The following is a 23,597-nucleotide window of genomic DNA, read 5'->3' as shown; positions in this document are numbered from 1 at the left end:
TTCGTACAACAGGAAAGAGAATGGTAATTTATTGAATGATGCAATATAACAATAGCTTTACCCAGATATGGGAAATAGTTTTGGTTTCTTAAATAATTAAAGAGGAAACTCTTCTCCAAATAGCAATCTCAGTGACAGATATTGAATAGTAAACCTAGAAAAGAGCTTCCAATAGTCACATCAATTACTTGGTGTGATGGGGGTATCTTTAAAGAAAAATAAAAGCATCTATTTTAATTATGTGTATGTATATATGTCTGTGTATGAGTTTGTACCTGTACATGCAGATGCCCACAGAGGCCAGCAGAGGGCATTGCATCCCTTGCAGTCAAACTTGCAGGTAGTTGTGAGCTCCTTGTAGTGGATGCTGGAAACTGAACTTGAATCTTCTGCAAGAACAATACATGCTGTTAACCATTGAGCCAACTCTTCAGCCCTTAATAAAATATCCTTTAAATTTATTAGACTTTTGAGACTTAAGTGTTTAAGGTACCTGACCAGCAAGGTTGTGGTAAAAGTTGTACCTTTGTGGAAGAATAATATCTCTTCCTCATGTCAGGTTTTAGACGATGAACAGTTAGCCGTAAAGTGGACGTGTGAAAATGACCAGGAAATAGGAATATGGAAGGGATGCTGCTTTTCTCTGTGTCTTATTGCCTTGAGCAATTTATTGAAAATAAATGTTTGGGTGTGGGTTCTCAAGTAGCAGATGTTAAAGACAGTAGCTAAAATGCAACAAAGCTGGTCACTTAATAAGGCAAGGTCATACTTTGTAAGTTGGATTGTTCATCGTGTGTGTGTGTGTGTGTGTGTGTGTGTATGTGTGTGTGTATGTATGTATTCGTGTGTGTATGTATTCGTGTCTGTATAAAAACGTATATGTGTGCATGTATGCGGATGTCAGAGGACAACTTCAGGGGTTGGAACTTGTCTTCCACCTTGAGACATGGTTGATTTGTTGTTGTTGCTACATTGTCCAAGTTAGCAAAGGTTCCCCTCTTTTTGCTTCCCATCTGGCCTTAGGGACACCAGAATTCCTGGTGTGTGCTACTGTGTGAGATTTATGTGAAATCTGGAATCAAATCCGGTCCTCATGCATACATGGCAAGCACATTACACACGAACCCATCTCCTTGGCTTTGATCTGCTTTTGCCTTTCTTTGACTGCCTTCATGAGAATCAACATGAAAGTCAAATTCAATGAGATGCTTTGAATGGGAAGAAATGCACTCTAGCCTAGCCCCATCCTTCCTGAGTAGCAGTTATGAGTAGAGAAGGAAGAACTCTTAGCAGAAGATATGAGGGAGATAAAGGTGAGTGATAGGGAGTTGGGTCTGCCAGATTGCACTGGAAGTCCAGCTGTTATTTTCCACATTAGGTTTTTACATCTACTATGTGCCATAGCAATCTTTTTTCTTAGTCATACAACAATATGGAAGAGTTCACAGTGGATTGGGGGAGGAGCATGGGAGCCCTGGGCTGCCTTTTTTTTTTTTTTCATCAGTGCAGCTAACATGCTTTGTGGACCTTACAGCCATCCGTGGACCTGGGTTAGAGTAGAGACAGTTCTAGTTTCAGTCCATAGATTCTGAAGTTAGCATGCTTGACTCTAGTCAGGGCATGAAAGATGAGAGGATGTGATAGTCCATTCCTGAGACAGGCATACATCCCTACCACTTAAATCATTACTTGGATCTCTCAGTCTTATGATGGAACTCCAATTGAAAGAGTGGCTAGGGGTTTTTGTCTGGCTATGTCCAGAGATGAAATGGTTTTGGTAGGCAGCTAATACTTTGTTCAGGATAGCCATACTATGGATTTCATAACCTCTTTCTTATGCTATTTTCCTTCTGTCATGATTTCTGTATGATTTCTGTCATGATTTCTTTGTTTAATCTTCTCTATTGCTAGATGGTACATAATTCAAGCCTTTATAAGAAAGAATGTGTTCAGGGTAGAACTTTTGAAATGTTTTACATCTAAATGTATCCTCTGATGGCAGGTTTAGAGGAGTTCACAACACCCAGATAAAGAACTAACAGGTATTTATTACAGGAGCATTCATACAATGATGGTAAATAATCGCTGTGGTCTTCCTCCTCCTGGTGATGCAGCCTTGGCCCTTCAGGGGGCTCCACCTCAACCCAAGAGAGCTCCAATCAGTCCCTCCTCTTCTTTTTAAGGGGTCACATCCTCACACCCGAAGCCACACCCTAAGGTGTGGCCACCAGCCCAAGTCACTGTGGTAATAAGATACCACCACAATCCTCCTTTGGCACCCAGGCACTGGAACCTTACCCCTCCCTGCCCCGCCCCCGTGCGGCCTCTGGAGCTTGGGGAAATGTCTCCCGAGCTCCATGATACCTTTCCATCTGAGCTGTGTAACACTCAGTATTTTGTGACTCCCGAGTACCAGAATACCTGTCCCACCCAATCTGCCTGAAATGCCTAAAGACAAGGCAGGAGCGTCCTTCTATGGAGAACAAACACTGCACTACATTGAAACAAATGGAGAAAGTGCTGTAGTACAATTACCAAAAAAAAACAAAAAACAAAAAAAGGCCCAATTTATGATATGGTTTGGAATTCTAGGTCTACTGAGTTTTGTGCTGTTTATGGTTTTACGCCTGTGAAAACAAGTTTTCAACCTGAAGTGTGATCTTGTATTTGGGACTGGTCCTTGCATTGCAACCTTCTATAGCTCTCATGACATTCATTAGTACTGGCTGGATTTGGAAATCTTCGTGGAAAATGGAAGTATGGAATGTCAAAAACGACAAACTTATTTCTAAATCAATGGCCTCTAATTCTACGTATTTTGCCTGGTGTCCAGATGGTGAGCATATTTTAACAGCCACATGTGCTCCCAGATTACGTGGTAATAATGGGTAAAAGAGTTGGCATTATGATGGCTCCATCTTGCATGAGTATGATGTGACATCAAATGGAGAATTATGGCGGGTTTCTTGGCAGCCATTTTTGGATGGGGTATTTCCAGCAGAAACAATGATGTACCAAGCAGTTCCAAGTGAAGTACCTCGTGAGGAACCTAAACCTGCAACAGCATATAGACCTCCAGCCTTAAGAAATAAGCCAGTCACTGATTCTAAGCTGCATGAGGATGAACCTCCCCAGAATATAAAACCTCATCCAGGAAGTGACAAGCCACTATCAAAAACAGCCCTTAAAAATGAAAGGAAGCACGAAGCTAAAAGAGCTGCAAAACAGGAAGCAAGAAGTGATTTGGCTCCTACTCCAGTCCCACAGAGTGAACCACGGAACACTATCACCCAGTCTGCTTCAGGTGATCTAGAAGTCGACAAAAAAAAAAAAAGAAAAAAAAAGAATCTAAAGAAGAAACTGCTGAAAGAGCAGGCAGCCTCTGGGAAACAGCTAGAGAAAAATCAGTTGGAGAAAATTCAAAAAGAGACAGCCCTTCTCCAGGAGCTTGAAGATTTGGAATTGGGAATTTGAAGATTCACAGAAAGCAAATTTGCTGACCGGAACCAATCTAAGCAAATCTGTTAGCCCCACGGTGTTCATGGAGTCTCCATGTGCCCGCTTTTAACACCATTTGTCCATGTGTGATTATTTAATGATGTCTATTAAGTTGACTTTTACATCTGCACCCTGTATCATGTCAGTGTGTGATAAGAGAGATGATTTTTTTCTTCAGGTAAACTTAACAAATTGATAGACATTTGTTTTTAATACGTAACGGTATTTCCTATATAAATAAATAAAGACATTATAAATAAAAAATAAGATGTTGATCCTTTAAATGTGATGTTTTATTTTGAAATTCTTAGTTCTATTCTATTACCAGAAACTTGAAACTTCAATGCAGTGTGCTTTGGAACAGGTTATTTCTTGGTGGTTTTATGGATCTCCAATTTTCTTCAGCACGGGGAATTTTTTTGTGTGTACTGACTATTGTGTCAGTTCTCAAGTGAATTCTCCCTGCAACTTAGCATTTCAAATCAGGAAAACAGGATATGGCTTAATTCCATTGTGTCTTCAATGGGCAAATAGCAGTCATGACTTGATTATGAAATGAAGGTGTCTGATAGTATAAAAAAGTACCAAACCAACAGTAAAAAGTCTTAGAGTCAAGGAAATGTGGAATGTTCCTTTTGTTTTTGTCTTACTAGAGCTTCAGTGACTGAATTCCATCTGACCCAATATTCTTTAGCTCTAAGATACAATATTACTTTATGCATTATTAAGACAACATTACTGATGAACTGTAATATTTACATGCCATTTAGGAAATTAATTTTATTTTTATTGACAGAATTTGTTTAAACCTAAGTAAATATGAACTGTCTCGTACATCTGTCTCCTATGAATGTATAAAGAAAGGACACAATAAAGTAAATCAGATGAGTTATTCTTCAAATGTATTCATTATTCAGAGTTTTAAAATTCACATTCAGAATCCCTCATCTCAATCTCAAGCCATTCATACATGAGTTTATTCATGCAGAACCACTTTATGTGCCACCAAGAGTTCCAGTCCTGAAAAGACCCTTAGCCATTACGTTGATCAGGCTTGTTTTGTGGTTGCTCCTTAGTGGGTGTTGTTAAACATGTCTGCTTCCCTACTGCTCCTGTTCCTTCTGCACAAGCATATGACTACAGGGTGTAAAAATGTCCCTTTATTGTCTTTTGCATTTTCTTCCAGCCAAACCAGCATTCATTCTGCAAGTTTTGATGAATGTGCAGACCAGGCCACCCACCAGGCCTCTGCTATCTTTCTAGTGGCAGGTGTGACATGCCATTTTCAGATGTGCCCCCATTTCAGAGCTGTAATAATACAGAAATTATACATGCATTTAGGATCAAAATCAATTATCTTTTACAATGAAGTTTCTTACTCCTTTACTATAGACCTTAATGGTGAGGGAAGAAGCATTTGAATTTTCTCAAAGTAAAATGGAAATGGTCAGGGCCCCTGGGATCCCTCTAAAGCCTGTGCTGTGGGAAATGCACTCCTGCTGAGAGGCCATGAAAACATGAACTGGAAGGCTATGAAAACATCAACTGGAGAACCATAGCTTTGACTGAGGCTTCCCTTGTACCTCCATGAACCGTGCCTGCAAAGAGTAGGAATACATTTGCAGCTGTCCCTTTGCACAGATTCACAGGGATGTCGTGCACATGACTTTGATGATTGCAGTTTTCAGATTCCTTAGTAAATATCCCAATGCCAGGGCTTAAACTTGCAGCATTCAGAGCTACACTCATGTAAAAGTCTTTTTGACACCACATTTCATTACGAAAAGATTGTACCAATGTATACCATCATCAAGTATCCACCAGAGCAACCACTCCCTCACTTCCTGCTAATCCTAGATGCCTTTGGCCAATTTGAAGAGACAGAAATAATCTCCTAGCTGTTTTCAGTTTGTTTTTGCTGAATTCAAGGGAATCTGAATTTTTTCTTGATTTGATGTGTTGTCCCTGGAGTGTGAACAGTGTGGCTTGGAATGGCACTTTGGTTGGTGGCAGTGGCCAGCATCTGGCTGACCGGGGGATGAGTAGTTACGGCTTTGGAGTCTAAGGAGGGCTAGTGAATTCTGTGGCTTATGCACCTCAGCCCCACTGGTATCCTTTCCATTGCCTTACCTAAGTGTTGGATTCCTTCCAGGCACTACACTTATTGTTACTTTGACCACTGTATTCATGCCAAGATGGAGGCATAGTTTCCAGAAAGTATGACCTTCAGCTGATTCATAGACTCTATGGCCTAAAAGCAACAAGCAGAGGCTTACGTGTTCTTTGTGTCAGTAGAGGTCAGAAGGAGGACCTTCTAAACCTGAAGAAGAGTATAGATATTTGAAGGGTGTGGGGCACAGAGAGAAAATAGGAACTCCACGTAATTGGAAGGACCAAAGAGACACACTGGAAAAGTGGAGTGAATTCCGGGTATGCTTAGAATGTGAGATAGAGGCTATGTTCTTTACCTTAATAGTGGTTAAGGGACCTCTGGAATCTTTGGGATCTTGGCTTGATCAGGTGTGATAGATGCCATGTTTTAGGAAAATTATCAAAAACAGGTGGGGACAATGTGGAAGGTTTTATTGTTGGTTTCTGCATGGACTTGGTGTGCTGATACTACGTGTGGCTGATAAAAGCTAGAACCTTCTCCACTGTGACTGATTTGAATTTAGGAGGTTCATGGAATCAGTTGAATTTGTGATTTCACAAGAAGAGACAACGTAAGAAACAGCACTTTTTGACAGATAGGTCAGACCTTTAGAACATGTATAGGTTATTACAGAAAGGAAAATTGTTTTTTTTTACTATGCCATGTTGTGTATGAAGAGGTTTTTGACATATAGACATGCAAAATGAACTCAGAAGGTGCAATAGATAGGTTTGATGTAAAATCATCTACTTTGACAAATTATAAAGGTATGTCATTAAGCCATTTTGAGTAGTAAAGTCACCTGTGATAGACTTTATATTAGTTTGAACTGTTAGAATGAACAAACAAATCTAAATCCTGCATATAGCTGATGAGAAGGGATTTTAAACACAAAACAAGGGATCTTAACATTAGTAGCTTGAATAGGATGGTTTCTAATTATGCTCATTGAAATTTAAACAGTATTTTCTGAAGCACAATTAATTATATTCTTAGGTATAATCCTTCTTGTCCAGGAAGTCATTTTCTAAATGAGTAACTTCTTCGCTATTCCTGCCTGGCAAACCATTCCTTTTCAGAGATGGTCATAAAATCGACATTAACAATCATTCTTCCAAGTGGGATGGTGAATGTCTTCTGATAATCCTTGGTTTGTTCTCTATTCATTTATGAATAGTTACTGCTGTGGAACATTTGAGTGTTCATAAAATGCATTTAAAATTGTAGCTCAAGAATTCAATTTTTATTCTTTCAGTAACTGCAGCCAAGGGCTGTGCTCACATTCAGTCTAGATAAGTCATCATGACATTCCTGAGTCAGCAGAGGTTGCTTGTAGAAAACTGGAAACGGGGTGGGAAGGAAGTGGTGTGGATGGCCTCCTTTACAAATGCAGTGACAGGGCTTCACCAAAGTGTTTTCATAAGTTTTGGAGTATTCCAGAACACCTAAGTCCACACTTTCTACTCTGCTCTTACAAAGGCAACCTTCAGTGCTTGTTTTATAATCATAATTCCTTTTTAAAGACTCAGCATTTTTTTAACTTCTGGATATCTTGTAAATAATATTTATTGGGTACCCTCAATGTGCCAGCCAAGCTGCTAAAGATTTAAAATGCTTTCATGCATAATTCTTACTGTGATTAAAAAAAAACATTACAGTATTCCAGCATCTGGCCACTGCAACCTTAGAGTCATAAACTATGGTCACTGATAAGGGAAGGCAGCCAGCAACCTGACCTGCTGTGGCTGGTCAGGGTCCCTTCCACCTCCTCAAAACCCGACCATCAGTCAAACCTTGATACATGAAGTGCATAGCATGCAGTATTTAAAACAATGTAGCTAAACAAAACAAAAGAAAGCAAAACAAAAACCCCACATTATTCTATTCATTTTGAAGATGAGGAATAGTCAAGCAATTTGTATGAGCTTATATTACTTTTCCAGTCTCTGCTTAAGACTCCATATTTTTTAAATTGTTGAGTTCATATGTTCCAGACACATAAGTAACTCCATACAATCTTTATTATGAATATATATGCTTAATTATATTTAAAGGTGAGTGGTTCACTTAGTCAAAGAAAATGGATTGGCCTTTCATGGAACTGGGATCAAAACCTACGTCCATTTTCCTTCAAAGCCTGCATTTTAAAATGCCACTGGTTTATAAAACTTCTTAAATATTATATTTTAAATAATTATTTTTTCAAGTGTTTTCTATGAAATTGTTTTGACACTTAAGTACACAGGTGGTACCACCTTTCATGTATGTAATGCTTTCTTATGGAAAGTCTACTAAATGCCTTTTAGCACTCTGCTAAATGCATCTCACCTTTGACACCATTGGCATATTAAGAACAATTTCTATTTGGACAGAGAAGCAGTCATATGTCCTCTACCAGTAGCACTTTACCAACCTTACTCAAGTTGTGATAACAAAAGTACCTCCAGACTTTGCCAAATATGCTTTCTTAGGATGGAGGGAGTCACCTGGAGTTGTAATGCATTACCTCATGCTATGAGCTTATATTATGAGCTCATACGGTTATTGTGCCAATTTTGTGTTGTGAAATGACTTGCTGAAGGTCACATTTCTGGGGAGTTTTGTCTCTAGGACTCCAAGTCATGGATATGACTTTGGACAGGTGTTGTGTTCTATGGACTGTGTCTTGTCTTCAAACAGAACTTGACAATAGTGCAGCACTTGGTATGTGTGGCATTCTCCTTTTCTTTTCCCTCCAAGGGTAACCAGACAAGTGTGTAAGATCCAGCAGCATTTTAACAGACATTCATTAGTCAAATGACATACTTTATGTAGGTCATGTTTAAGACTCTTTTATATAAAATATAGCTTAGTACAGTGATTAAGATGGCAGGCTTTGGGATTAGACGTACCGTAGGGTAACATCTCATCCTTGCTATTTATTGCTACTTGCTATAGGGTCTTGGGAAAGTTTTTTAAATCTCTTTCAGAATTTTTTCCTCATTTATTTAATCCCTCTTATGGATTTTTGTCAAGAATTCACAAATGAATACTCATGTCACCTTGCATAGTGTGTGACACATGACTAAAAAGTTAAGATGTTACAGATCCTAGAAATGTAAATTTTATTTATATTAATGTTAATATGATTGTTTAGATCTCTCCTTATATGATATTGCATACACTGATCACAGTCAACTTAGGCAGAAAATTTTTGACAACCTGATGTAACTTAAAAACTGCCAATTTTAAGATTAAATTTTAAAACTGCATAAAATTGACACACAGGAGTAAGGAAGGAAAGTAAAAAACTGAATGGAAAACAAGGACGGGCATCCTAAGTGAGATGATGCTGAGATCACTTGGGGTTTGGTGGGGAATTAAGTCAGGAAGTTTCTTCTAAAATGATTGTTAGTGCTTTGGTTGGCTCTAGGGAGAGCCTCCATTGGCCTCAGTGGCAGGGGACTTGCCTCCTCCCTGGTCTCAGCTCTCAGCCTTCTGCTGGTTTGGCATCATCTGCTTCCTTCCCCAGGGTTGACCTTTTGCTGCAGTTCCTCTGACTCATTTTTGGGTTTTGCTCTCAGCTTTTAGCTTCTGTTTTGAAATTTCTTTTCTTGGTTTTTGGATGTCTTTCTAACAGTTACTGTCTTGATTTGATTCCCTCCCCCACTAGTCTTCTTCCTTGTTGGATGACACTGTGTCCTGCTGCACCTGAATTGAGTTAATTGCTACGAGGTGACATTTCATCACTTTCTGCTGTTTCCCCTGGTCTTGGGCCAAGTTGAACAGACCTTTTCTAAGCCTGTGTGGCTGTAGTCATGAAGATTTTAACCATGTGTTGGTGGTGTTGAATGCCTAGGATAGTAAAATTCCAGGGCACCTCTGAGGATCTTTCTGTTACATGTGTCTCAAAAAATTTCCACATTTTATGGCATGCTTAGATTTCTTAGTGTCTTGCAAAACATTGCATGGAGAGACATAACTGGCTAGGAAGCTCTACTCTAAAGTTCCTTATGGAAACATACACTTGACACAAGCAGTTATTCTCTGTCACTACTCACTTCCATTTGACGAGAAGATACTTTCTGAAGGTCCCAGAAACAAGAAACCATTTGGACAAGGATAAGGATGCTCATGTTTCTGTTAAGACTGGACAGACAGTGCCTAAGTCCATTTAGAGAGACAACAGGGATATGAGAACTACAAAGACATTAGGAAATAGGAGAGAGAAGACTTTGGATGGAATTCAGGAGTGATGTACTGAACATTTGGAGTGCTGGTTACTGTGGTAGATTCACACTGTTGTGATGAATTACCTGAGATGGTTAACTTACAAAGGAAAAAGGCTTACTCAGCTCATGGCTCTGGAGGTCCAGGATTGGCTTTTAGGTCTCTAGTGAAGCTATCAGATAACAATGACAGTCAGGCTGTGTTAGAGCAAAACATTCCTATCACAAGCCAGCCAGCGGAGTGAGTGAAAAAGAGAGACTGGGTCCTACAGTCCCACTTGGGGTTATGTCCTCAGTTATCTAAAAACCTTAGACTTTGCTTCACAGAGATTCTTCTGCCTTCTAATAGCAGCCTATGAAGACCAAGCCCTTAATGCATGAACTGATGGGACACATTCATCCAAACCATAGTCAGCACCAATTAAAAGGGAGGAGTACATTTGTACATTGAGGGGTATGTGATGTGTCAGCCACTAGCTACACATTTGACATCTTATATGACAAATGAAGTCATATTTATGTAGTAATCAAATAACATAAGACCACTGTAATTTTCATTTAGATTCAAGGTATGTAGGGAGAAGTCAATACTTTAAATTCTGAAGTTCTTATTTTAATTACTTCAGCCTTTTGTTAGTTTTGACAGAGGAAGAAGGAACAGCGGGGAGGTATAACTTTGGGTGACTAGGGAATTTTGTGTTTTAACATGCAGAGTTTGAGATGTTTTTGAAATAGAAAATGACATCTGTCTACAAAGTAGTTGGGGTGTGGTTGTGGAGCAAGGTTTTTAGACATGAACCATGAAGGGATCCTGTGTTTTCATTATGGATCTGTGTAGACTATAGATAACACTGAATGACAATGTTTGTACCAATGTATTGTTTTCAAGAACATTCTCCAGTTTAAAAGCATTATTGCTGTGTACACTAGCACCAAGCATTAAGGATACATTTGCAGGAATTATAGGTTTTAAAGCAAAAGGAGGAAAATTAAGAAAACTAGATTTTTTTAAAAAATTACAAGTATTTGACAATGATGAAGAAGCATGACAGAATATCTTTGGAACATACAAGCTCAGAAGTTCTACATTTGTGTTGGGACAGAGCTTTGAAAAATAATGTCATACTGCACAGACAGTCCTGGCTGGCTGGTCTTCATTACTGTGATTGTAGAGCAAGCACTGCCTGTTTTGGGAACACTGAGCAGAGGGTTAAGCCAGTGAGGAAACCCTGAAGGAAGCCAAGGTTTGAGTTCTGGGCATTATTCAGAGCGCAGAGCCAGGTGGACAGAAGGGCTGGGGTGTGCTCTGGGCTCTGGACAGAAAATTCAGTCAGAAATTGACTAGGCTATGTCGCTTGCCAGAACCTTGCTTGGGGCAGCTGCTGGTTGATAGAAACAATGAAAATGGATGGCAGTATTCTCTCTTGTTTGCTAGATCGTTGTTCTCCAAATTCTTTTGCCCCTCACCCCTCTAGCTGAATTTATTTTTAAAAACGTCATATCATAGATGTGTGTACAGTTACTGTCAAGAATAAATGAAAACAGAAATTCTCAAAGAAGAAATTGATGAAAAGATAAAATCTGTGTTCTAGAACCCAAGATTATTTTGTGCACTCTCTGCAACTTTTGCAAACTCTTGATTGATTTCTTTATAAGTATAATAGATGAAACTCGAAGTCCAAAATGATGAATCTCACCCAAGGGTATTCAGTCATGACCACAATGACGAGGTATTTCCATCACCCTTAAGTTTTACCTCCAGCAGCCTTGCCATCTATTCCTCCCTCTAGTCCAGCCTGGAACAACCACTGATCAGCCTTTTGCATGGTATGTCAGTTTGTAGCTTTTAGTATTTTGCACAAATCAAACTATGCAAAGTTTTTACATGTGGTCTGTTTTTTCAATTATTTCTTTCTTCTTAGTGCTGTGTTGATACATTTCCAGTTGTTTATCCACTTACTGTGGAATAGCCTTTAGGCTAGTCTAGGCTACTGCCAGTACATATTTCATGGACATATGTTTTCCTGTGACTTGTCTAATACCTAGCTACAGAATAGCATGGTTATTCTAGCTAATCAGAAAGTACATGGCTACATAAAGGGTATTGAATTTCCCAGAATAAATATATTGATTCATTCTTCAGTCTACATACACTTGTGAGCATATACACATACCTTGAGAGCCAAAATTAAATATTGTATTTCTGCTTTTGTAGAAATTTAATTCTTAAGAAGTATCAATTTGGAAGTTATTTATATGATTAAGTTGGAATTTCAAGTCATGGGAGTGTGACATAATTATTTACTAAGTATTTGGTCAATTTGGAGAAGAAATTGGATGCTGTTGGCTTTGTAAATCAAAAAGCAGTACAACCAAAATTAAAAGTCAAGCTGAAATTAAATATAATATGGTAGCCTGCTCTGGATACTGGGACTGTGTGAGGACATTAGTGGGAAGATGGTATTGTATTTTGGGAAACCCTGTGTTATCTTCTCACCTTACTTATCAATCTGAAATGACTAAAAAAGAATAGGGTTTTTTTTTCTTTTTAATTTTTGAGATGGTATCATACCATAGCCTAGAACTCACTGTATGGTGAGGCTGGCTATCCAGATTTCCAGCAATCTTTTACTTCAGCCCCCCAGGTGCTGCGGTTACAGTAAGAATTGCTGCTCAATTAAATTGGTTCAAAACCTAAAAATAATCATAAAAGAATGGTTGGTATGGTTTCTTATTAAAGAAAAGTATTTACAAATCAACAATAACAATGCTGACCCTTAGGAAGAAACTCACATCAAGGGCAAAAAGGCAAAATAATGTGTACATGTGCTTTATAATGTGTACACATGCTTCATAATTGTACACATGCTTTATAATGTGCACACTTGCTTTGTAAGAAACAAGCACTCTGAGCAGCCTGTGCTTCACCATAAGAATAGCTCAGCTATCTCTTTGTTTTTCCTTTCAGCACTGTATCCTAGGTCTAGAGGTCCCCCCCTCTCTTTCTCTCCCTCTCTCCCTCTCTCCCTCTCTCTCTCTCTCTCTCTCTCTCTCTCTCTCTCTCTCTCTCTCTCTCTCTCTCTCTCTCACACACACACACACACACACACACACACACATACACACACAGAGTCATCGTAGGAAGTCTGGAGGCTCAGGCTCAGCTCCTTCTCTGTGGCTGCTTCTTTGGACAGCCTCTGCTACTTGTGTTCTGTTTATAGAAGAGTCTCAGGAGGTCCACTTGTGATCAAAATGCCAGCATTCTTTTGTGATCAGTCTCAACACTCAGAGCAGCATGATTTCTGTTCTCTTTTTAGTGATTATTAATGCACTATATGTGGGGAAGCATGTATGTGAGCCCAGTTAGGAGAGGGAAAGAGGAAGATAGAGACAGAGACACAGGCAGAGACAGAGACAGAGAGAGGTATATTTAAAAGTAGGGTGGAAAGTACAATGAATTATCCCAAACCTGACAGTTATCTAATATTAAACAGTTGAAAATACATTAATTCTTTATAGTGATTAAGGGAGTATAGCTTGAAACAAAAAGATCCAGCATTTCTGCTACTCAGTTGCTTGAGCCAGGACTGGAGGAAAGAATAGCCAAGACTGAAGACTGTGATAAAAGGGCCTTTAAAACTGTGAGTAGAAATAGATATTCTCACAATTTTCTCAAAGGGCAAATTATTAATTTGTATCCATAGTAATGAAATAGTTCAATCTCTATTTAAATATAAGATAAAGTAGTGATCAAAGATGTCTCGCAATGGATTTTTACTAAGAATGTCAATTTCAGCACTATTTATAATGGGGAGAATGAGAAGTAGCCTTATTGTCTAATGTGAGAAAATTGTGCTACTTATGATCAAATCTATGAAAAGCATTTTTGTAGATTATTTTTGAATTGGAAAAATGAATATGATACTGTGTAAATTAGATAAAAGCAAGGTACAATCTTGTGTGTGATTTAATCCATTTCACAAGTAGCCTCTTGACAAAGTACATTTTCTAAAAAGCATCTTTCTAAAATTATAATTTCAAAAATAACTTTGCATCTGGATAAAAACAAAACATATTCTTTATATATACTGGCAAAACAGAACATTAGGTCAGATTCTTCTCGAGTTGTGAACTGTCAGCTGATGTCCAAGTTTGAGGTGTACCTTGCGGAAGTGGGTGTCTTCTGGAGAGTGCCCAACCCTAGGGCTGTTACCCTGATGCCTGCCACACAGAAGGCATCTAAAGCCAGCAGGTCCTTGATAATCAGAGAAAGTGCAGCCAAGAAAATAATTGTGAGAAGGCAGAAGCTAAGAGTGTCTGCAGGGGTGGGGAGGGTGTTGGTCATTCTCATCTCCTCCTTTGGAGGATTTGGAGGAGTTAGCTTTTAAGAGTAAGGAGGTTGTGCCTGTGGATGCCCCTCCCATAACAGCAACTTTAGAAAGTTTTTTTTTTATTGTTATCTGTTTCTTTTGGTGTATTTTGAGACAGCTTTTCACTCCATGGCACAGAATCACCCGAAGTCCACTCTATGGCTTAACATGGGGCAAACTTAAAGCAGTTCTTGTTTTAATTACTTTGGTGTTTTGTTAGTCTTAACAGAGAAAGAAGGAATGGCGGGGAGGTATATCTTTGGGTGAATAGGAGGCATTTTGTGTTTTAACATGCAAAGTTTGAAATGTTTTTGAAATAGAAAATTACATCTGTCTTGGGGTGTGATTGTGGAGCAAGGTTTTTAGACGTGAACCATGAAGGGATCCTGTGTTTTCATTGTTGATCTGTGGAAACCATAGATAACAATGAATGACAATGATATGTACTAATGTATTGTTTTCAAGAACATTCTCCAAAGTTTAAAAGCATTATTGCTGTGTACATGAATATCAAGATATTAAGGATACATTTGCAGGAATTATAGGGTTTAAAGCAAAAGGAGGAAAATTAAGAAAACTAGATTTAAAAAATTACAAATAAAGCTTCTTACCAACAAAAAAACAAGAACCCCAGACAACATTTGCTGTGAAGACCACTACCATTGAATTAATATTTCTTTTCTTGCATATTATTTTATGTTAGTATAGCAAGAACTAGGCTTAAGGCCTAAGCGTACTTGAGCTTGTACAGGGTCTCATTGGTTTCCCAGACATTCTGTGGGTATCTCAAACAAGGCTGTTTGCAATAAAGACATCTTACCTCCTTCCATTTTCATCAATCAATTGTATTCTATCAGGTACCTATTGGGAGTTACCCTGTGATTTCAGTGAGATTCCTCAACAACCTTTTACAGACAATAACTTCAAAACCTACAGAATTGATACCTGTGGGGACAGTAATGTCAATGAAGAAAGACTCTTGTTTGAGAATCCCACTCCCGTGATCTGGGGTGCTTACTTTTTCTGAGTTTCTCTCTGTCTCTTAACCTTCATGCTAATTAAAATATTTCACTCCATCTCAGCTTCCTACTGGCTAGTGCTGAATTTTTTTTTCTAGATCTAACCCATGAAACCAGAGTGTTTGCCCAAGTTGAGGCTCTTAAAACATTATGGGAACTCCTTGGGCTACTGAGGATGACAGTATGGAGTGAGTATCATGGAAAGAATAAATTTAGCAAACAATAAAATTGACCACAGGGATCCTGGTGATTGTTGACTACTGTCTATTCATTACCCTATGTCTGGTCTACTGTAGGTCTCAGAACTTGATGAGTAAAGGACTGAGAGTCATACATCTAATGTTGTGTGTGATTGTGACCAATTGGTTGCTCTAATATCTTTTCTATTTTTATTATATAGTATAAGATATTTTATACTTTCTCTGTACCTTCTCTCTTGGTTTTGTTCTGCTTGTAAATGTTTTACAAGCATCAGGAGCTAATTATTATGACTATAAGAGAAGTTGGAAGAAATGTGACTAAAAAAGAAGAAACCAGAAATACATAGTTTCAGAGAAATATGGTAAGAAAAAAATTCACAATGAAAAGAATAAGAGGCAGTTTCAAATGTGGCAAAAGGGGACTAGAAAGAAAAATACTATAAGGTTTGGTTAGAAAAAATCCTTAGTGACATCTCAGGAGCACCATGACAGCAAACAAGGAAAGGTCTTTGACTATGATCTAATGCAGAATGTAGCAGGACAGTGACAGTATTCATCTCTTGGGGTCCACTGAAGGAGTGGAGGTGTAGTGAAGATCTGTGTTGGATGTACAAAGAGCCTTCCTTCCTTCCTCCCTCCCTCCCTCTTTCCCTCCCTCCCTCCCTCCCTTCCTCCTTCCCTTCCTTCCTTCCTTCCTTCCTCCCCCCCCCATTCTTCTCTCCTTCCCTTTCTCTCTGTCTCTCTTTCTTCTTCTTTTATTTTTGAGACAGGGTCTCTCTACATATCCTTGACTGTCCTGGAACTCACTAAATAGACTAGGCTGGTCTCAAACTCACCAAGATCCATCTGCCTCTGCCTCTGCCTCTGCCTCTGCCTCTGCCTCTGCCTCTGCCTCTGCCTCTGCCTCTGCCTCTGCCTCTGCCTCTCTGCCTCTGCCTCTCTGCCTCTGCCTCTGCCTCTCTGCCTCTGCCTCTGCCTCTGCCTCTGCCTCTGCCTCTGCCTCTGCCTCTGCCTCTGCCTCTGCCTCTGCCTCTGCCTGTGTGCTGGAGTTAAAAGGCAGTGATACTATGTACAGCTTTTTTCTTTCTGTTGCATTTGGTAGAAGACTGGTTCTCCATTTTCTCAGACACACAGAAAAAATATCTTTAAAAGTAGAGAACAGATTCTATCTCTGAACAGCCATTAAGCTCCTTAGATAGAAGGAACAAGTTTAACAATTCTCTACAGAAGAACATGGAACTTCAAATGCTGTAAACTCAAGTACTTCTTGAGAGTCTAGCAGTCTTTATTTATGGATGAAGTAAGACATGTTCAGGTCATTTTTAAAATGGCTCCCACCCCTTGGATTTGTTTAAGCCTGGTGTCCATCTGTGATGGCTGTAAGCACATGAGAAGATCAGCCCCTTTGTTTCTTCCTTACTTTATTAACAGAAGGAGGATAGAATATTTACCTTGATGTTTTCTTTAACAACTAATAGTTTGATTATAGTATGGCCAAAGGTTGATCTCATGATGTACCAATAGAAATATTTATAGTAATGACTGATTTAACACTAATGGTGCATACAAAGTAAAGACTATAGTGGCCCATGTGACATACTGTCAGAAATATGTATAGTGACAATCGCTCACCCACTAGAGTAGAAAAATAATATTAGAGAGAAAGGATAGAATTGACATTCATAAGACTTTTTGACTCTCATTGATACATAAAGATCAGCTTTCCATTGCTGTAACAAAAACCTAAGATAGATGAACTTCAAAAGACAGAAGGTTTGCTTTGGCTCAGAGCCTCAGTTCTTGTGGGGCCTGTGATGAGATGATATCGAGCATCATAGCTGGGAACAGGTGGTGGTGCCAAACTTCTCATCTCCTGGCTACTGGAGATTAGAGATGAAAGCCTGGGTTTCCAACATCCCCTTCAAGTCCTCCCCTCTTCCAGTGATGAAACATCAACTTTCCTCAACTTCCTACAGTTTCCACACCTCCAAAATGTTCTGTGTGGGCATCTAAGCTCCAGCATGTGGGCTTATGAGATACCCAGGCCCAAGTTCTTACAGTAATGTTAGTTAGATTTAACAATGCTTCTGGGCAATCCCAGCAGGGGAACATTCTTTCCTTATTGTCTCCATGCAGCCATCAACTTGGGGTCTGAACAAAAATCTTCAAACATCCTGGCCAAAGATTATAAACCCTCTGGATTTTGTGAGTCCCTGGAAGAGCAATGAGAGCAGAGCCGGGCACAGGAACTCTGTCTCTCATGATTCCAACATGACCATGGTCAGGCACAATAGAATACAGCTCATTCTGCCCCCAGACATCTTGAAGTGGTTTGTTATTTGTAAATAGTGGGGCATTTTATTCTTGCTTGAGGTTGCAGGAAAGTGATTGCCATAGCAACAACTCACCTCTTTCAACTCAGAGAGGCATAAGGTTCCTTCTTGAGGGAAATATGAAAAGTTTGGTAAGTTCTAATCAGCCCTATTGTAATGTATTCAAGAATTCAATCACAATGACATCCTTTGGTCACATTTCCCTGGAAAGTAGCAAAAGTTCTGCACTGCAATTCCTATGTCTAGAAGCTACTGCCCAAGGAAGTTTCTGTAGCTCTGGTCTCCAGGCAGATAATACCTTCTGTTTTATAAGTGAAAAATTGGCTGCATTTCCCAGTTACTATCCCTTAAATGTGTTGCATATGCCCTTCATCCCAGACCCACTCTCCATCTAAATTCCCAATCTGGTTAGAGGCACCTGTTTGTCCTTAATCAGAGAGAAACTTAAAATTGACTGTTATTGTAACTTCTATTTAGATAACCCAAAATTATTGATTTGCTATTTTTTCCTGGCATGCATGAGAACCACTCATGGAACTTTTAAAAATGCTACTCTTTTAGTATTTATTCTCCCTCCCCCCTCTCGTTCTGTGTGTGTGTGTGTGTGTGTGTGTGTGTACCATGGCACACTTGTGAAGGTCACAGGACAATGTGTGGGAGCTGGTTCTCTTCTTTTATTGTTTCTGGGGGGGTCAAACTCAGGTTGTCAAGCTTGTTGGCAAATGCCTTTACCTGTTGAACCATCTTGGCTGCCCCAAAATATCTTCAAATGTGTTGATGCATAAAGGTTCCATCACTTGTGCTGTGAAAAATTTCACAGCAGTTAAAAAAACAAGTACATTATAAAATGTAAGATGAGACAGAATGAAATGACTTTAATCTATGACCCAGCTCATGCCCCTGAAAGTTAGGAATGCAGCTAATGCCTTCTGTGTCTCCTGGGCTGTCATCCCTTGTCTTTCATGTCAGGAGTCACTCCTATTCTGAATGGAAGTTCCCATTAGACTTCATACAGAACCATGGTTTCCTACATAGGGTTTGGACCTTATAGAAATTCTGTCAGACTACGTAATCCGTCATAGTAACACTTCTGGGATTCATTCATGCTGGTGCCTACAGCTGTGGCTCATTTATTTATGGTCATAATGACAGGTACTTGTACAGCAGCCTTTCCTAACCAGAGAGACTTAAGGAAAAGATGGTAGAGGACATCTGAGAAAAACAACTTGCTTCTCAGTGATGGGGATAGACAAGCAGAGGGGTCTTCACTCTCCATCTTCCTTGGAACACTGTCGAGAAGGTACTGTGTTGGGAACTATAGTTGGCAACCTGTGACTACCAGTGCAAAAAGCTGACCCACTGAGGTGGCAGAACAAAGAGGAAAGAGACTGGTTTATGCTGAACCTAGAGGACAATGGGATGAGCTCTGGGGAGGCTTCTCACCATTCCTGTGTGCAGATTAAACAAGAAATGCTTTTATTTACTGCCCACAGGATCTCCTGCTACTCAAAGATGAATGCATCCCAACTGATAGGCACATGATGAAAAATCATTTGTTCATAATTCCCTCAATAATCTGCTTGACACATCTATCTGTCTTCTCTGTCTTTTTTTTAATATTTTCATCTGCACAATCTATTGATCTGACATTTCAACAAGATCTAGGTCAGTTTTTGCTTATCTGTCCTGAAATGAGCTTTGAGTCTTCTTCCTTCCCTGAGATTTTTAAAACAGCTACTTATTAATCTTTTACAACATCCTTCTGGCATATCTGTGACTACTTTGCAGTGATAGTGTCATCATCTTTATGGAAGTGAGTCATATTCAAATTTTGTCATAGTTTGCATCTGGACTGGCATCCATTTTTCAATACTCATAGTCTTGTTGACTGAGAGATTTCTGAGTCCCCTCCAGGGGATTTTAACATACTTTCCCACAACACAACAGCTTTTCTTTCTAGCGTCCATGCTTCATAGATTCCATGAGATAGTTTACTGTGGAAAAGTTGTCTTATGAGGGCTAAAATACATGTATCTTTAAATTCTCTCAATGCTTCCTTGAAAAATGACCTTAATAGTGAATCTGTTATTTTATCCCTGTCCCAGTCAGGTTCCTCCTGATGCACCTTGCAATGTAACATACAATAGATATAGACTTTTTAATCTGGAGCCAGAGGCTGCAGACATTCTCTATAAAGGGACATATAGTAAATGCCTAATGTTTAATGAGTTATCTGGTCACTGAATCATACTTTAGTTTTTAATAACTGCTTCATAATAGTATAATCCATCCTTAGGCTAAGGCTGCATGAAAACAAGGTGCAGGATAGATTCAATTCAAGGGCTACAGTTTGCCACACCCCCTCCCATAACGGGTTAATCAAGAAGTTTTAATACTTCAAACATAGAGAGAAATCAGTTTGGAGTACTTGCCAGATATATCATTATTGAGAGCTATGAATTCTCAAAAAGAAGGCATATTCTATCATGATGATTAGATTTACAAGATGTCTAGAAGCATGTATTATTGTAATAAATGAAATGCCAAGAAATAATTTCATGGCAGGCAAGCTGAGAAATGTTTCCTGAGTAAAAGAATGATGCCGGGTGGTGGTGGCACACAACTTTAATCCCAGCACTTGGGAGGCAGAGGCAGCTGTGAGTTTGAGATCAGTCTGGTCTACAAGATCTAGTTCCAGGACAGTCTCCAAAGCCACAGAGAAACTCTGTCTCAGAAACAAACAAACAAACAAACAAAAGAATGATGTTGTAGGTTCTCAGTTATAGGATAAAGCACAAAAGAAATATAACTAAGAATGTTACTTATGCTAATAGAAGATTAAAAGTAAGTAGATTGGGATAGACTGGGGGCTGGAGAAACAGCTCAGTGGTTAAGAGCACTTGCTGCACTTACAGAGGACCTGAGTTTGATTCACAGAACTACAAACAAATCCATCTCCAGGGTATCCAGTGTCCTCTTCTGGGATGGATGGGCACCCATACGCATATACAAATACACACACACACATGTAAATGATTAAAATAGAAAAAATATTTTAAGAGGAATACATTGAAGAAGTTAAGCCATAGTTGAAGAAATACTTTCCACACACTACCATATGTTTTCTCCTCCAGGAGGTCATGTTTAAAATTTTCTTTGCCTTGAATGTGGGCTACATTTAATTAACAAAACAATTTAATATGAAAAAACAGTTAATTTGCAGTGAAGAACTATGGAGGACATTATCTTGACAAGGTAAAATTTGACACTGCCACTGATGGTCTGTGTAGAGAGCAGGTATCTGATGCTCAGACAAGTTAAGATTACCTTTCCTTCAATTTCCCAAACCCATCTGAATAATGAAAAAAGCATCAGAGACACTGAAGTCATCTAGAAAATACCTGGAAAGCACCCCTCATATCCACTGAATCCATCAAATTCAAGACTAAGAAGTCTTCACACACCACAGAATGATAAAGAGCTGTAGCACCTTGATATAGTATTCTGGAGAGGATCTTGGAATGAAAAAAAAACACTTGTGGAAAAATGATTGAAATTTGAATAATCTTTAAGACTTTGTTGTTACTAGTAATACATGAATATTGGCTCCCAAGTTCTGAAAATACAAAAAATACACTAGGACTTCATAAGTTGTCAGTATTAGAGGAAACTGGATTTTAGGGGATACGTTGAAACTCTCTGTATTGGCTTTTACCTGGTTTTAAGTCTGAAATTACCCCATAAACAAACAAAAAGTCCATTGAAATAATTTGGAGATGCAGCATGTCAAAACTCTGGAGAAGCTGCTAGGGTGGTGGTGAAGGTTATCTTTAGTACTAAGCCTCTATTAAAAAGAAGGGAGGGCTGGGGCGTGGCTCACTGGAGAACACTCACTCACTGTGCATAAGACTTTAGATTCAATCCCCATCCCCAGTGGGAAATAACAATAAAAAGAATAATGAGTTAAAATTTCTAACCTAAGTAAATGCATTCTAAGTTAGAAGATCTGGGTGTGATGATACCCAATTGTAATCATGAGGTGGGTCATACTGGAAGTCAGTTGTGTTACCTAAGGAGTTTCAGACTAGCTTGAGCTGTGTAACCACACAGCAATACCCTATCCTAGTAAACAAGTGAATAAATATAAGATTTTTATTTTAATAAAATTTACAGCAGAGAAACAACACATTTGATGAAACCAAAGGCAAAGAATGTTCCATGAAATTGTTAATTCTCCTTTCTGGCTGACCAAGAGCTATATAGAACTCACAAGTGACTAATATAAATAAGGAACAAATAACGTTTGTCATTATTGACTCCACAAACACTAATAGAATAGTAAGGGGATAGTGTCTGTATCACCAACAACTTCAAAGAGATAACTCGTTGAAAAAAGTTCAGAAAAACTGGGTTCTATTATACAAATGAGTTACTTAGTTGAAAATATTTAATAAAAGGAATCTGGTAAATTCTACAAAACATATAAGGATGAAATAGCTTTTCTATTCCTTGACAATGCCTTTCTTAAAATATTAAAATAAAAGATGACAGGGCACTTCCTAACTCATTTTATGAAACTAAATTACTTTGATGCCAAAGCCAGACAAAAGCTTCCTACAAATTTTCTAGAAAGATATTACTTAGAAAAACAAACACATGGATATTCAACAAAATAGTAGAAAGTTATCAATTCACATGTATGATATGCACGTCTTGACAACATTTAGAACCAAATGAAACAGAAGTCTCCCCATTAACTCGTTCAGTTTTCCATCATCAGTGCATGCCTTTTGCAGAACAGAGAAATAAGATTAGGCAGAGAATCCTTTTAAGTTGTCAGGACGCTACTGCCAGCTTGTTCTTTCTAATATTCTTTACTCTTAATGATATTAATCAAGATAGGGAGTTTTCATAGACCTTTTGGGTTTGGAGGTGAGACATACACATTTGGGAACAGCTGGGCTCCTGGTGTCTCCACTGCAAGGTAAATCTAACAGAGAGGGAATACCTGGAAGATAAACAACTTCTGTCTTATGAACTTGAATAATAACTGAAATAGACTTTTGACTGGTGATAAAGAAAATATGATTTAGAGACAATAACAGTATTTAACTGACATCTGGCTGACTTGGTCATGAGTGCTCTATTGACTGTGGACATAGAAGGAGATTTGATCCAACTAATAAGCAGGAGTAGCTTTTGTGTGTTAAGTTCACAGAAAGAAGACAAGACTTGCCAGTGGTCCACAGGGGTCTAAAGGAAAAAAACAACAGTGGCAGCACTACCTCAGATGAGAGTCGACAGGTCACAGCAAATATGTAGAGTGCATTGCAGCTATCACTTGAGGTAGAAGAGTTGATATTGTACATATCACTAAGATTTTGTGGGCTACAAACCAAATTCATAAGTGTGATGGTTTGGATGAGATGTCCCACATAGTCTCAGGCATTTGAAAACTCGGTCACCAGTTGGTGGCACTGTTTGAGGAGGCTTAGGAGGAATGGGCTTGTTGGAGGAAGTGTCTGTAGACAGATGGCTTTGCGAGTTCAAAGTCTGCCATATTGAATTCACTTTCTTCCTTGCTGCTTGCTGTTCAAGGTGTGAGCTTATTCCTCCTGCTATTTCTGTCACTTCCACACCATGATGGACTCTTATCACCCTGAACTCATAAGCCTAAATAACCTTTTTCTTTTATAAACTGCTTGGGTCATGGTGTTCATCACAGTAATAGAAAATTAACTAGTCAAGTGACTACTGGAAAGGTTTTTCTAACTGAAATCATTTGCACTTAGTAGAGAATAAAGAAAAGAGTAGTGG

The 23,597-nt window shown here is 38.8% G+C and overlaps 2 protein-coding genes across 2 annotated transcripts in view; both read left to right on the top strand.

Annotated features, from left to right (window-relative positions):
• The window catches only part of Pde4b (phosphodiesterase 4B), a 538,982-nt gene that overhangs the window by 9,254 nt on the left and 506,131 nt on the right, over positions 1-23,597 (top strand). The window lies entirely within an intron of this gene.
• Positions 2,405-3,671, top strand: LOC101843048 (eukaryotic translation initiation factor 2A-like). Its single transcript, XM_040757099.1, has one exon. It carries the CDS (start codon positions 3,007-3,009, stop codon positions 3,472-3,474), a length of 468 nt encoding a protein of 155 aa, XP_040613033.1. The 5' UTR covers positions 2,405-3,006; the 3' UTR covers positions 3,475-3,671.

Source organism: Mesocricetus auratus, unplaced genomic scaffold, assembly GCF_017639785.1.
Source record: "Mesocricetus auratus isolate SY011 unplaced genomic scaffold, BCM_Maur_2.0 Super-Scaffold_100014, whole genome shotgun sequence".
NCBI lineage: Eukaryota > Metazoa > Chordata > Mammalia > Rodentia > Cricetidae > Mesocricetus > Mesocricetus auratus.
Note: the sequence above shows the minus strand (reverse complement) of the source record. Positions and strands in the feature narration are given on the sequence as shown.

Excerpts from the sequence above, each read along its gene's own strand:
- LOC101843048 (XM_040757099.1), top strand. The coding sequence starts at position 3,007 with ATGATGTACCAAGCAGTTCCAAGTGAAGTACCTCGTGAGGAACCTAAA.